Source organism: Tachypleus tridentatus, chromosome 13 (genome assembly GCF_004210375.1).
Source record: "Tachypleus tridentatus isolate NWPU-2018 chromosome 13, ASM421037v1, whole genome shotgun sequence".
Classification (NCBI taxonomy): Eukaryota; Metazoa; Arthropoda; class Merostomata; order Xiphosura; family Limulidae; genus Tachypleus; species Tachypleus tridentatus.
The window spans coordinates 42,789,107-42,805,284 of NC_134837.1; the positions used below are offsets into that span (position 1 = coordinate 42,789,107).

The window sequence follows — 16,178 nt, forward strand, 5'->3', positions numbered from 1 at the left end:
TCTCTACGTTGTCTGCTTTAGGAGTATCCAGACTCAAGCTTGTTTAGGTCCAACTGATCTAGATGGGTCCCTCGAGAAACATGCTTTCAAACTCGTAACCAGACAACCCTTTCCTTTGGTGGTGTATTTAATTTATTATTCGTAGATTTGCACTAGAAAACGAAATACTTAAGTCGTTGAAACAATGGTTTGGTATCACTTAAGTCCAGCATTTAGTGATATATACGTATTGCGAGTAATTTCTAAAGGAATAATATTCTATCCATCTCATTTGAGTCACTTTAGAGATCGGTATTACTAGGAACTGTTAACATTCAACGTAAATTCTATGTCCTCTGCCCGAGCTCTGGCTTGATTGCCAAATATATTTAAACTTTAATTCAAAGAGATATTAAAGACTAGACTGCACGAATTTAAGAGTAAATGTCTTTTGAAGTAAAATAGTAAGGCTTTTAGTCATAAATAACTCTTCTCGAAGAAAGCAAGACAGAAACTAAACTCTTATCCAGATATAATTCTGTTGTTTTTTTGTGTTTTTTTGAGGTAGGTGAAAAAAATTACAAATTATCGGTCAGGTTTCAAATAACTACACATAGATTTACTTTAAAAAACGTTATTTCCCATCCGAATTGTGATTAATATATTCTTTATGTGACGTTAGATTTTATTTGAACATTTTAAAATATTTTAGGAAATGTATTAAAAAACAGAATCTGGTGATTTTCACTTGACTGCGCAATAAATATTTCAAAACACATGTCCCTGATTCCTTGTAACTCTTGAGGAACTCGAACTATCAAAATATAGTTATAAAATTTCACATTTGACTGACATTTAAAGCAACTAGATGGCGTTGTAAAATATAAATATTTTAGGGAGGGAAAAAATCAATAGAATAAAGAACATCTGATAAAAACAAGAATACATTGAGTGTATGTGTTTAGGATAACATGGGATGAGAGTCACTGGCGGGAGATCGTTGAACTTAAAACTGTTTCTTTTTTATTTTTATATGTCTTTCAGCTTTCTTTATAGATCAAACTTCAAACCAAGATTGCTCTAATTGAAATATAACTACAAGTGATCTATTTTAGTAAGTAAACACCATGTTACTGAAGACAAGTCTATTTTAGTAAGTAAACACCATGTTACTGAAGACAAGTCTATTTTAGTAAGTAAACACCATGTTACTGAAGACAAGTTAAATTTATCTATTTCAAATGGTTATATAGAAATAAATAGTCTCTAAGTTTATTAACGTACTAAATCTTGTCTTCTTTCAATCTTAATGCGTAACAAAACTATATGTTTTTTATTCAATTTTATATATATATTTCTGGATGTCGAAACTGCCATCAGAACAAACTATCCCCTCTGTGAATAAATTAACAAACGCTAGATGAGGTTGTTCACAAGTATTATCTGTAAAATATCATAAATTGCAAGAATCTCAGTAGCCTATATAGGATTCTGGCAAAAATAAATGACTCTGTAACGTATTTAGATCACTGATATTATGTGTATTTCATTATTGACCTTAAACCTCCAAATATGCTGCAAAGGGGTTCACGTGTGGTATAAAAAGTAAAAAAAAAAATTCGATTGTAAAATTCTGTGAAACAAAGTGATGTCACATACAATAAGTACAAACAACACTGAATATTGAATAAAAATTAACTTTCTGAAAGTAAACATAAATTAATAATGATGTGTAATACAATGTCTAAAACGAACCATAATAAGGATGACACAGCGATTAGGCTAAAACTATAATAGAACATTCAGACAAAAATCACCTTAGAAGTAGACTTATTATTGAAACAACACTCAAAACCTTCATTTTCAGTGGTTAAGACCACCTAAACATTGATAACAAGCAAAGTAGGTGGCCACGATTGTTACACAAAACTAAAAATTGCCCATTTGTTCACATTATTATTTCTCAAGCCTACAGTAAAATCGGTATTTTGCACTAAAACATAAATATATTTACTATATGAAATGCTGCAAATGTTCATAACCTGCTTAAAAGTTGATTAACGTAGTTATAAATACATAATAGAAGCGATGTTGTTTTGAATGCCTGCTTTTGTACTCGACGCGTGTTAAACACGTGTTACACAAAACTGTAGACTTGGTTTGGTTTCTTTTGAATTTCGCGTAAAGCTACACGAGGGCTATCTGCGTTAGCCATCCCTAATTTGACAGTGTAAGACTAGAGGAAAGAATGTAATCACAATCACTCACCATCAATTCTTGGGCTTCTTTTTTACCAGTGAATAGTGGGATTGACCGTCACTTTATAACGCCCCCACGGCTGAAAGGGCGAGCATGTTTGGTGTGACAGAGATTTGAACCCGCGACCCTCACATTACGAGTCGAACGCTTTAACCACCTGGCCATGCCGGGCCAAACTATAGGCATAAAGCCATCTGGCTCAGTAAATAATTAATTTTAAAGACACGACAATTTACTAAGAGCGATGTTTTAGACGTATTTTTTATTTGGGAAGGCTGTTTTTTGCTGGTAAAAATTTATACGTGCTTAATGGGGGCTATGTCTTACTCTAGGCATATATTTGCCCATTGTTGTGCACTAAAAATCCCACATACAATATAATTAAAAAATTAGATTTCAGAATCTACAAATAAGTAAGCAAATAAGGCTGGAGATCTACTGTGAGCAGTGCGATCAAGCTTTTTTGTTTTTGTTTTTTTAATTTCGCGCAAAGATAAACAAGGGATATCTGCGCTAGCCGTCCCCTAATTTAGCAGTGTAAGACTAGATGGAAGGCAGCTAGTCATCACCACCCACTGCCGACTGTTGGGCTACTCTTTTACCAATGAATAGTGGGATTGACCGTTACATTATAACGCCCCCACGGCTGAAAGAGCGAGCATGTTTGGTGCGACGGGGATTCGAACCCGCGACCCTAATATTACAGATTACGAGGTGATCAAGTTACAAATCTCTGTTATAACTTCACTGTACTGTAGTGTGGTATCACACAGAAATTTTGCAAAAACAAAAAACAAGAGCACTTTTAAACTTAATTCGACCTCTTTAGTTTTGCCGTGCTGTTAAATTTTTCTAAATCCTTCTCTTTCTGCCAATAAAAATTCGGTGTTTTCCTAGCTTTCGTGTTAATTGGAAACTACAACTTGTGTATTTTCTAGCACATTATTTGGAAACTGTCACATGAATGGTTCCTGATTTTGCTGTTGCATATCATTACTTTGTTTACCTACTGTTTACCTACATAGAGGGGTTATGTCTTACTTTTGTAACTCACCCACAGCTTACAAATGTGGAGTGTATGTAATAGTGTATCATGGGGCTCCAACCTTACTCCTTCCGATATTAAGCCATCACGTTAACCACTAAGCCATGTCGATCCATGTCGAGTGGATAGTCCTATCATTTGAAAACGAGCTAGACAAAAACATCTTAATCATATAAAGAGTTTAATACATTTCTCCGAGTTGACTGTTAAATTCATGTACTAACTTTTGGATATGATATGACCAAAATTTTTGTTAACTACCTGTGTTCAACTTTAACTACAGTTCTTTAGCACAGATAAGTGCTAATATTTGTATCACAGTTGAGAAATAGACTGAACTTTCTTTCGAACACAACTGTTGCAATTAATTTATCACAAACGAAACTGCTTTACTAAATGTCCTTGATTTTCAACGTCGATAGGAGTCGTTGGTTCATTACTTAAAAGAGGATATTTCGCTACATCTTGTTCTTTTCTATGGACATTTGTCTTTCCATGTTAATTGTTACCGTCTGTCACCAAATATTTTAACTGTTGGTTTCATTAGCTCTTAAATTTTCCGTATTAACAGATGAATGATTTGAAAGTATACTCCTTGTGAAAATTTAGGATATAGAGGGTCTGTATGTTATAACTGATTACATAGTATTTTATTACAAAACAAAGGTGTCGAAAGACTGGTTGATCCATTTTCACATCGGTGAGTTACAAAATTGGATATTTCAGTACATTAGTATAAGAGCTAGATTACCAATTATTCCTCAGAATAAGAAATGGTCAGTCAGACTATTTCTATTCGTGGTTTAACAGTCTTAATGTTATTTAATCTTAATATCCTCTAGTGTTCCCTGCGAGGCACTTTTTAGTTCAGGAATAGGAAAGCTCAAATCCAGGGATCGATTACTCGCGGTGAATACCACAGATAGCCCAATGTTGGTCTGCTCTAAATTAAACAAGTAAACGTGCAATATGCGCTAGTGGCTTAATTTTCAACTGATGGACTAGAGAGAAAACAACAATTCTTATCGCCACCATTCTAATCCCACATTATTATTCGATCCTCACTATTTTAACACACATACGATTCCAAAATGCAGGGAGTACAAATATGTGACAACAAGAAGCAAACTACGGACTCTCGGAGTCGCATTTTGGTACAATAACCTACAGGCACGATCTGCTCTAGGGGCTAAGGAGTGATGTCTTTGAATCTGAAAGTAAATATGACCCGAAAAATCTAAAAGAATGGAAACTGGTAAATTTGATGCAATTTTCACTCTCTCCAAACTGAAGTTCTGAACTGAATTTTAAAAGAAAACATTGGCAAATCCTTGTCGTAACTACTCGTAAGAATATTTTCCAATTGTACACTACATCGGAAATTCCACTTTGTTACATTATACATAAAGTTTTATTTTTGTCAAGACTAAATCTGAAGAGTTTTTCTTCTTGTTTTAACTGGACAATTATATATTAAATGAAAACTTGCTTTACAAGAGGATTTAAGTTTTATTTCCCTGCTACTTTATTTACTGCCAAAACACAGATTTTACTGTTTTTCTTTTCACTTAAGCTCAAAACATACAACTTTCTTGTGTTTCGTAAGAGTAAGGTAGGGTTGCGAAACATGTATTATCCATGTTATTAATAGAATATTCCAGGGCCTGGATGTTTACCGGTTTAATGAAAATATTTATAATTCATTAGGCGTGGACTTGTCTAATTGGTTCCCTGTGTAGTGAATAAACTATATCCTAACTTGGATAGTTCCAAAATAGATGCGTTTTCTTGGCAACTGATCATAAACTATAATAACTGATTTCAAATAACCTTTGTGGGTACTAAATATACAGAAATCTCGGATAATGTTTACATAAAATAAGTTTGAAGAAACATTGAATACTTTGAGTAACTCAAAATTCTAATTAAAAAAACAAGAAATTCTTATTTTAGCACAAACGAACAATGGGCTATCTGCGCTACGATCAGATATCGAACCACGAATCCTGGTGTTATATGGCCTCACGATTAGGAGTTAACCACTGGGATACATTTCTTTTATGTATTATGGAGTACATTTTAAAATATTTTCTACTCTATATACCTCTAGCCATAGCAGGAAATAGTGGTTTGTTTTTTGTCACATGCTAAGAGCGATAGAGTGAATCAAAGCAACCAATCACTGTCGTTATTTGCATGGACTACATATAAAAATTAAGTCACTACTGGAGTTTAAAAAAGCATATTATTCTATGGAAATGTTAAATCAAGAAAATTTAACCTGCTATATTATTTTATATGTAAAGTTGCGAAACAAATTATTCAAGAAACGAATACTTTACTACGTATAACAAGTATTTTCAGTTTAAAAATGCTAGAAAGTGGCCCAACAGCAAAATCTTATGACGCTAATAACAGGGTTTCGATCGCCTTGCTGGACACGGCGAAGATGGCCAGCCCATTATGTAACTTTATGCCAGAATGAACAAAAACGAGTCAAAATTATAGAAAAGTGAAAAAATTACAAATAGAGTAATGAATATTATTAACCCTGGTGCTTTACTTTCTCCTGGGCTCCACAAATCCTGCAAAATTAACTAAGAAGTGTCGTCACTTGTCATGGATACAAAACATAGAAAATGTACATGACCTCAAATAACTACATATTAACCTCTTACATAGTTCACGTATTTACTGTTAATACACACTATAAATGACTATTGTTTACCTCTTGGTGAAAGTAAAAATTAAGGTAAAATTTTCTTATCGTAGTAATCAAAGTAAGTTTTAAAAATTCCTGGATTTGTGGGCAGGATACAGTTTTAAGTGGGAATTTAATAAAAAAAGGATTCAGTTTATTATTTAGAGACTTGTGCTTAAACAGATGCCTTTTCCGGATAGATTACAGTTTAAAACGTATGTTTCAAGGTAGGTCACAAAAGTGTCATTTGTCATTACCCTCTATTGGTTAATACCTTTAAAGTTTAAAACCTTTCGCTGTTAGAGATAAGTTAGCGTGTGGTTTTCTTATAGCAAAGCTGTATAGCAAAGAAGCTGTATATTGTTTCATGTTTTTGGCAACGACTAATCTAAAAACAACAGATGTAATTATTTATGGCGGTATGTTTATATTCTATGACGTGTAAACAACGAGACGGAACAATTAATTTAATACATGCCTCACATACTTCCTTTATCTACATATATAACAATTATGAACATTTCTAGATGGTTTTATTTCTATGGTGTATTTAACACGTTATCTAGACACAATACCTGATTTTCTCTTCCTATCTCTTGGATCTTTAATTCAGGCTTTTCCTCGCATACAGTAACAGCATTTCTGTAAGTAAAGACAGATAATGGATTTCAAATACCTCGTTGTTCTATTCTTATTAATATTTAACTTAGAGGATTTCAACTACTATTTGTAGACGTTATGAAAACCATTTATTCCAATAAGCTTTAGTTGAACTTAAAATTGTTCTGGTTGCTTTAAATACCGAATATGGAAACTCAAACTGAAGACTTTTAAATACTTGTATAAAATGAAATAATGTCGACGTAAAATGTTCACCAACTGGTGGATCAAAGTGACTTCACAAAAATCATTATGTTATTCAATTATTCTCCTTAAGAAGAACGTCTTTAGACAAAATTTTATCCATAACTTTTCGCATCAAGAAGTGGCAAAAACAGGTTTTTGTTTGTTTAAATTGAATTGCAGGTAATCAAAACACTGAAAATTAATTCACGTGAAACTAAGCGTATATTTTCGTGTTTCGACTGGAAGATCTGGAATATTTGCTTGTTTTTGAATTTCACGCAAAGCTACACGAAGGCTATCTGCGCTAGCTGTCCCTAACTTAGCAGTGAAAGACTACAGAAAAGGCAGCTAGTCATCACCACCCACCGCCAACTCTTGGGCTACTCTTTTACCAACGAATAGTGGGATTGACCGTCACTTACAACGCCCCACGGCTGAAAAGGTGAGCATGTTTGGTGTGACGGGGATTCGAACCTGCGACCCTCGAATTACGAAACGGGCTGATCTGGAATGAGAATAATGTTGGACATTCGTGATTTCGTTTCACCAACAAATTGATTCGAAATGAAGATAAAACAACTTGAGTAACTGAAATACATTTCACGTTTCTAGTCGGCAACAAAACTCAAACTTTCTGCATTCTGTGTCTGTGTGACATTTTGCGATGATATTAGTTTCACATGGACTGTAAATCTACGGTATCACATTCACATTTTGCGTTGGAACTTGGGAAGATATTGTGATTTGCCAGTTTATTTTTTAATGTATAATAGCTAAAAGATGCTTGAAACATATCATAAAGACATAGACTAACATGTTTTCACAGAAACAGATTTAAAATTCTTCTGATATACAAAAAAGGACTCGAAACTAAATACTAAAATCAATTATGTGACATATTACAAGCTTTAACCATGACAACACAATAAGTAACAATTTGTTTGTTGAATTTCGCGCAACGCTACTTGAAAGCTATTTGTATTAGCCGTCCCTAATTTTGGAAGTGACAGGTTAAGATTACACCCAGTCAATACCACCCACTGACAACTCTTGGGCAGCTCTTTACCAACTTATACTAGTATTGATCATAACATTATAACGCCACCAGGAGTGAAGTGGATAGTAAGTTCGGTGGCAGGATTCGTAGTTCTCAAATATAGTTGTACTATTTCTTGACAGAATTCTTGAGGTTTTTTTTTCATTCATTTTACGATATTGTATTTGCACCAGAATGAGCCTATTTATTCTTTGTTAATGACAGAATGTACACAATTCCCTTTCACCGTGTTTATTAATAATACACTTGATGACTGCGCATGCGTTATACATGATTACACTTTTTGTGATTTTTAAAAACTGCATGAACTTCGCAAATACATAAAATAACTACAGATTACTCCGTATTTCTTCGAGGTTGTGTAATGCCGTATTGTGTTGTAATGTTATACACGTGTTTCAAATGGTATAGTTATAAATTCTTCTTATTGGAAACCCATACTGGTACAGTGAAAAGATATTTCAGTATTTAACTATCTTATCGTAATATAATATCTTACGTGTTATTACATTTAATGATGGATTTAATTTTAATTAGTATAAAAAATATACAAACGTACGTGTTTCTTGTGAATATCATGCAGATGGGGTAGGCGTGATATTACTGGAGGTTTTACACCATCTTACCGAGTATCGTTTCTCCTATTTGTTTAATGTTAAAGGAGACCAGAGATAACGACAAGCGATGTCTACATTTCAGGATGTCTAAGGCTCCACAGGTATAAGAATGTATGAAACCTTATTCATCTAACCAGATCTTCTCTCTCTCCCTCCTTCAAGTTAAACTCTCCAAGCTACATACACAGGAAATATCCTTCATGAATGACGTCACACAAAAGCTGCGACTAGCACATAACTCGTGCTCATAGTATGCTGTATACTGCCGCACCTCAATCACCAAAGCTATTCCCTCCCACACTAATCTTGACAACAGGAGTTCCTCTCATGACTCCTTTATCTATACTTTCATTCCTTGATGATAGTTCTGTGACGTAGTTGTGACATCAAACGACACAGCACTGACAGTTACATGACCTGACCTCTGCACTTTAGTTATAAAGGCTATGAGAAGGAATTGCCTTTCATAAACAAAATTTAAGGGTCATTTGAATTCGTATCACACTTAAACAAAAACAACACTGTATGAAATGATGCAAAATATATCAATTATAAAGTGTTCTAATACCGATACGGTTCATTTTCCTCCTCTGACCCTATGGAAGTGCGTAATTCCTGATTTGATATACAAATAGGGTGGGCGGAGTCAAACTATCGAACGATAATTAGGAAGAAATCTTAATATCTGAATTTTAAGATACATATCTTATTAATAAGAATCTTGAAAGAAATCGGGAAGTTTATTAGTTCAATCAGTATTTAATTTAGAGTTACTCACTGTTTTTACGTAATCGCCAAAAATCACTGTTCTATGTTCCAACTTTTGAACAGTAATCCTTAAAGTTCATACTCAATATAATTCTAGCAACCTCTGTACCAAAAGCCGCTTATCTACAAGTTATATTGTAAGCTATGAATGTTATTTCGGGTTTGGCGTACACGAAAAATCTGGACATGTTAAGGTCTGCCTGTCCCCAGTAACTACTTAGTAACTAGAACTATATGCGACATTAAACACATGAATTTCCTAGACTGCTGTACTTCGAATATGTCCTGATGAACACCGATAAAACAAAATATAATTTTAAACAAAAAACAACATTTATATGTTTTTCAATGTCTTTGTTCTCCTACCGTCTCGTAACGGTGATGTCTTTTAATAAGGTGATTGGATATGTTTGTAATTAAATACAAAGTTATACAATGGGCTATTTTTGCTTTGCCAATCACGAGTAAGTATTGAGACCCGGCTTTTAGCATTACAAGCCTTCTTCCATGCAAGCAAGACGAGTGGTATAGGACGTTTATAAAACTTGTCTCGCTTGAAATATGGAAATACGTAATTCCCCCCCCCCAGTATAATTAAGGCGAATGTATATCTTTTGTCTTATCACAATATGATTGTTATATAAAGATACTATAATTTTCCATCTGATCAACTATATAAAAAATTACAAGAAATTATTTGAGATATAATGTACGTACTCGACGTTGGTAACCTAAACAACCAAGAAAGAAAGAGAAAAAACATTGTTACTAAATTTAATGTTATACATGATTCTATTTTTCTTAGCAATCCCTGTTTCTGAGAGATTATACTGTGAAAAAGTGGAAAACACGTGATGTCATAAACTAGCACACGACACCAAGTATTCGACGAGATTCCTGACGTTGGAAGCTATAAACTCATAAGGGTTACTGCTCATTCTAGGTAATGGGTCATAAGGTAAAGTAGTGTTTATGTGCGGTTAGGGCCGTTAACGACACCTCTGTGAAAGACGTCGTCATTAGAAGAGCAGTTTATAAATAGAACAAGAGGTTTACAGCTAGTTAATACAGGATAAACAGCACACACACGAAGTATATTTGTGTGTTCTTTAAGAACATAATGTTTAAGGAACGAGTTTATTATCAGCCATGTTGATGACTATACGTTGAAGACAAATTATGTGATATCAAAAATGCTAGTTTTGATGTAAAGTATGGCGTATTACATGGAATATGCAGTTATATAAAAAATGGTTCATTTAGTACAACAGATTTTTACTTATCAGATAACTTTCACACTGTACATGAAATTTATTTAATTTCACATAAACAAATACTCCCTAGCGCCCTCTATATTTGAAAGTCTTCTATTATAAACAAATCCTGCAGTGAATACAATTCTGGATTATATTTCGTAAGCTTTTATTAACGACACCACTTTAAAAACGAAATCAAAACAGTAAACAATTTAATAAATATATTAGAACTACTAAGAAACTATGCATTTGATTAAAAATCTTTATGCCTGTGTAAAAGACACGAAATACGTAATAATCAAACACTAATAAATCCACATCGAAACTATATGCTGATTCACTCTAACCTTGCTAGAAACTGTATACCTTAAGCTAGTGTTCTCTAAACTTTTGTCATCCACACCGTTTTCAACAAATATGGCTTCTTGGGCCTTTTTTTAATTTTAATGAGCGAAAGAGCGAGTTAACTGGAACACAATACACGGATACACAACATTAAAATACTACATGCGTTGTAGTAACTACTTATTATTTTCATTAAATAAAAAAATACTAAAACGCTTGACTTTACATTATTGCATTATTAGTTATACGCTAATTGTTTGCGCTACCCCTTTTGAGGAACGCTGGGTTAAGTTTGTTTTTTTTGTTTTTCGAATTTCGCGTAAAGCTTCACGAGCGCTATCTGCGCTAGCAATCCCTGATTTATCAGTGTAAGACTAAAGGGAATGCAGCTAGTTAGCACCACTCACCGCTAACGCTCGGGTTAATCTTTTGCAAACGAATAGTGGGACTGATCGTAATATTATAATACACCCATGGCTGAAAGGACAAGCATGTAGGCGTAACCGTGATTTCAAAGATTAGTCAAATTATCAAAAAGTAACATCAGACGTTATTTTCTTCAAAGACCAACTTAGCTAAGAGTCAACGTTTTTACTGAGGTCCCTACATTCGGGATATAATATACGTTAGACCCTTCCAAATTCAATATGACGACATCCTAATGAAGATTGTTATTTAGATATTAAAACACTAAATGAACTGCGTTACGATACCTTTGTAACTTTTTCAATAATATCCATTAAAAATTTGATATTTAAAACTTCAATACCATCTTTTGGAACATGTGGATTAAACGGTCAAGTCAATGCCCGTTTTTGACATTGAACTCCTGTCCAGAGAGGGCAGCTTCGGTCGCCTACTTGGCTGTTCTGAACAGAAGCGTGAGACTGATTTCCATTTTTTGTAATGAGGAAGAACTTTAGTGGTATATCGCAAGCTCGAATTTTGAACTTCCGATACGTAGCCCGACAGAGCCCGGCACAACCAGGTGGTTAAGGCGTTTGACTAGTAATCTGAGGGTCGCGGGTTCGAATCCCTGTCACACCAAATATTCTAGCTCTTTCAGCCATGAGGACGTTATAATGTTACAGTCAATCCCAATATTCATTGGGAAAAGTGTAGCCCAATAGTTGCCGATGGATGGTGATGACTAGCTGCCTTCCCTCTAGTCTTACGCTGCTAAATTGGGAACGGCGAGCGCAAATAGCCCTCGTGTAGCTTTACGCGAAACTCCAAAAACAAAGTAACGTAGCCTGACACAATAGCCACTAAGCCATGCCTTCCTCTCAGCACAAATTTAATAATGCATATATTTTAATATACGAATTACAATTTTTTACAATTCTGGAAATAAAAAGAAACAAAAATGTGAAATAAAAAAAATAAAAAATGTGAAATATATATAATACGACATGTTCAATACCAAAATCGCCTAAAAGTCTTTTGTCAAGAATTTTTTAAAAATATTTAACGCAGGACTAGATAACAGTAAACAACACGAGATAAGAACGACGTAAGCTTATCTAATTCCCCTAAGCGGTAAGTCTGAGGGCTTATAATGCTAAAATTCGGGTTTCCATACTTGCGTTGGACATAAGACAGATGGTCCATTGTATATCTTTCTCCTCAATAACAACCGAACCTTCCAGGTTTTCAGGTTTAGTGCCCCACTTGAAGAAGATTAGGGAGGAAGATTTCGGTTGCGTAGTGTAGAACAATAACATTTCGTTCTTATATTTTGCACTTAATGCATAAACCTAACTTCCGCTTTCTTGATAGCGACGTCATCAGGTGTCTAAGCCTAACGAAGTTTCTTTGTTTAAATTATTTTCAAAGTAATCCGTTCAGATTTAATTTTAGCCGAGAAGGAAAAAACATGTAAGAAAAACAACACTAAAAAATTCAACAGTAAAAAATATTTACTGCCGTTTACTGGTAACGATTAACCGTTAAACAGCTAACTATTATAACTTCTAATCACGTTAATTAACCATGTTACACTGCAAGCGACAGCTTTCTGAATATACAACTCGTCATCACTTGCCGACCAACTGATGACATAGCTCCTCCTACGATTTCAACAACTTGGAAGTTACGTAACTTGCCATCATCACAACTGGTAATTTAATGATTTGTATATGTCTTATTTTACCAACATGTATAATCATCATTTAACCTTTTCATACTTGTTTATACCCAATGCAGAACCATTTTTTGTTATAATGTTTCGGGTTTTGCTACGTATTTTCAAAACCATTGAAACAGCTATGATTTACAGGTAAACCTATTTGTTTGTCGCGGGTTCGAAACCCCGTCCCACCAAACATGCTCGCCTTTTTAGCCGTGGTGGCGTTTTAAGTTACGGTCAATCTCACTCTTCGTTGGTAAAAGAGTAGTTCAAGAGTTAGCAGTGGGTGGTGATGACTAGCTGCCTTCCCTCTAGTCTTACACTGCTAAATTAGGGACAGCTAGCGCAAACAGCCCTCGTGTAGCTTTGCGCGAAATAAAAACAAACAAACAAAACAATAGAACCAAAGCTCTTTATTTTGTGACGTCATCTTTTTGTAGCAGTCACAAAACGCTCGCGAAATGTTTTTTAGACTAACTGCTCTCACATACATAATTTATTGGTCTTCGTATAAGTACACGGATCACACAGTAATCCTATTAGAAACTTATTTAAAAGAAATCTTGAGGCTTCTTCGACATTCGCTGCTGTTCTTGACAACCTGACACCTTTCCTGTCTTAGATCTCGTTATTGGGAGACATAGCACTATTTCTGTGCTTTTCTTTACAACGGATTTAAATACCTAACGCTTTCTTTCCGTCTTAGATCGTGTTACGGATCACAACGTAGCACTCTCCGTCTTATTATGAGTCACTACATATGTAGCACTTTCTTTCAGTCTTAGCACTCTCCGTCTTATTATGAGTCACTACATATGTAGCACTTTCTTTCAGTCTTAGCCGTAGCTACAGGTGAACATCTTAGACTTCGTTACAGATCACAAAATAGATCTCTCTTAGTTCTTTTCACGAGCGAACGTAACCATCGCTTCCTATCTATTAACGATCGCTACTTCTGCTGTAAGTCTCATAATTACTTTGGATTATTATATCCACGAAATGGAATTACTACCAGAATGCACCACGAATGTGAATTACTACCAGAACATCTGTATATTACCACCTGAATTACTACTAGTACACCTGTATATTTTTGGCATCAAAAACTAAATTTTTGTTCGATTTGCAGCAGGTAACATGGTTATTTAATCTTCAATACTTTCAGATGGAGTTCACACTTAAAGGCAAATGTCTCTTTCTTCAATAATGACGAAATTTAAAATGTTTTTAAAGGTAATTTCGAAATATATTCTCAGTTCAAGCTTCATATTATGCAACAAAGTTCAGAAATTTCATAAGTATTCTTGTCAAAAGGTTGTACATATAAATCACGTGACTAAAAACTGAAACTCCAGTCTATATAATAGTAAGACTTTATGATGCTTCCTTTACACATTGGCATTACCACGTGGTTAAGGCACTCGACTCGTAATTCGAGGGGCACGGGTTCGAATCCCCATCACACCAAACATGCTCGCCCTTTCAGCCGTGGGGGTGTTATAAAGTGACGGTGAATCCCACTATTCGTTGGTAACAGAGTAGCCCAAGAGTTGGCGGTGGGTGGTGATGACTAGCTGCCTTCCCTCTAGTCTTACACTACTAAATTAGGTACGGCTAGCATAGATAGCCCTCGAGTAGCTTTGTGCGAAATTAAAAAAAACAAACAAACAAAACAAACAATTTATTATAGAAATTATGTGAAATTACATTTTAAAAGAAAGGATATTAAAATTCAGCGCTTTCCACAAGTTGTCTTATCTCTATCAATGACAAAGTTAGAAACAGAATACAATTACTCCTGTTATTACAAGAAAATGTTGAACCAGAACCAGGATTTCTTTAATTAATGTTCAGTTTAATAGAAAATCAACAATAACGGTAGCATGTATAAGAAATATTTTTAAGATGTAGCGTCTCTGTTACACAGACTCGAACTGTTTCTTCTTCCTCAACCACCCACTCCCTCGTCTTCGTCAAGTTTATAGCACATTGACAGAAGAAATTATGGTTCTAAGAGATTAAGACGTGAAAACACTTCAAAGAGAACGATTTACAGAACTACCCGATCCACCTGAATGTTAATTAACGCTCATTCTATTCACACGTAGTTAGACTTATTTGGGAAGTTGATCTGAACAACTAAGGCAGGAAAGTGGTGAAGAGGACAGAAGGCTGGCAACGTGATTGTGATCGATACTTCCATAAAGCACGTGCGCTAAACCGCCTTCTTCACGTTACGTTCAGTAGAACCCAGATGGCACGTTGAACGAGATGCGTGGATGAATTTCACAAAGCTGAGCCAAGCAAGTTCAGAGACAAACATTCATGGCAGGAGACAAGTAGAAAGAAACCAAAGTTCTCCGTCTAAACCGATTTTTGATCTCAAAGGAACACTGGAACAGAGAGCATGGTCAAGTGTTTTGTGTATCGAACTATGGCTCTTCAGAAAAATCGTTTGGGTACCGTTACATCTATTTTAAAAAATGGAAAATTAAGCCGTACTTTAGAGCCGTAGATGTGTTATAAGAGTGACAATCAACTCCTGCTATTCAGTCAGACAAGAACAGTCCAAAAGTTAGTTGGTAGTGGGTGTGATGTACTAGTTCACTTCCCTCTAGTCTATATAACTTCAAAGATATATAGACGGCCAGCAAAGTCTATATAACATCAAAGATATATAGACGGCCAACAAAGGTAACCTTTGAGTAGCTTTGCTCGAATAATCCAAAAGGAATGAGTGACGAAATCTCCAAGTAAAATATATGTTGTATTGGAACCGTAATAATGACCTGATGTCTAAAGGGAACTGTCACCCTGGGATAGAATTAAAGGCGATTCAGTTGTTAAAAATTATGTGAGTGAAGAAAACAAAAACAAAGGTGTCGTTCCGAAAGTGATAAGACAAGCTGCAGAAGAATACATCGCGTTAGAGAGTGAATTTTTTTGTTAGAACCAGAATGGAGAATGACAAAGAAAAATAAGCGGGGACTAGAAAAGAACATTTTTACTGAAAGAGAAACTTACATCTCAACCAAGAGTTGTGTGTCGTGAGAAAGAGCTATGATCCTGATGGGAAAACAAACAAACTCGAAAGAATAAAGTTAGTTCTGATAATTTTACTGAGGAGCAACATGCAAAGTAAAAGGGAAAAGGGTGGACGAAAGAAGAACTTAATTT

The 16,178-nt window shown here is 34.8% G+C and overlaps 1 protein-coding gene across 6 annotated transcripts in view; it reads right to left on the reverse strand.

Moving 5' to 3' along the window:
• LOC143240193 (uncharacterized) overlaps positions 1 to 16,178 on the reverse strand; it is a 53,294-nt gene that overhangs the window by 10,660 nt on the left and 26,456 nt on the right. For all 6 annotated transcript variants that reach the window (XR_013021634.1, XR_013021625.1, XM_076482261.1 and 3 more), the window contains exon 2: positions 6,560 to 6,626. Coding sequence is in view for 4 of the 6 variants with exons in the window: in XM_076482261.1 (XP_076338376.1) it covers positions 6,560 to 6,626 (67 nt within the window). In the remaining 2 variants the exon portion in view is untranslated. The remainder of the gene's footprint in view (positions 1 to 6,559; positions 6,627 to 16,178) is intronic.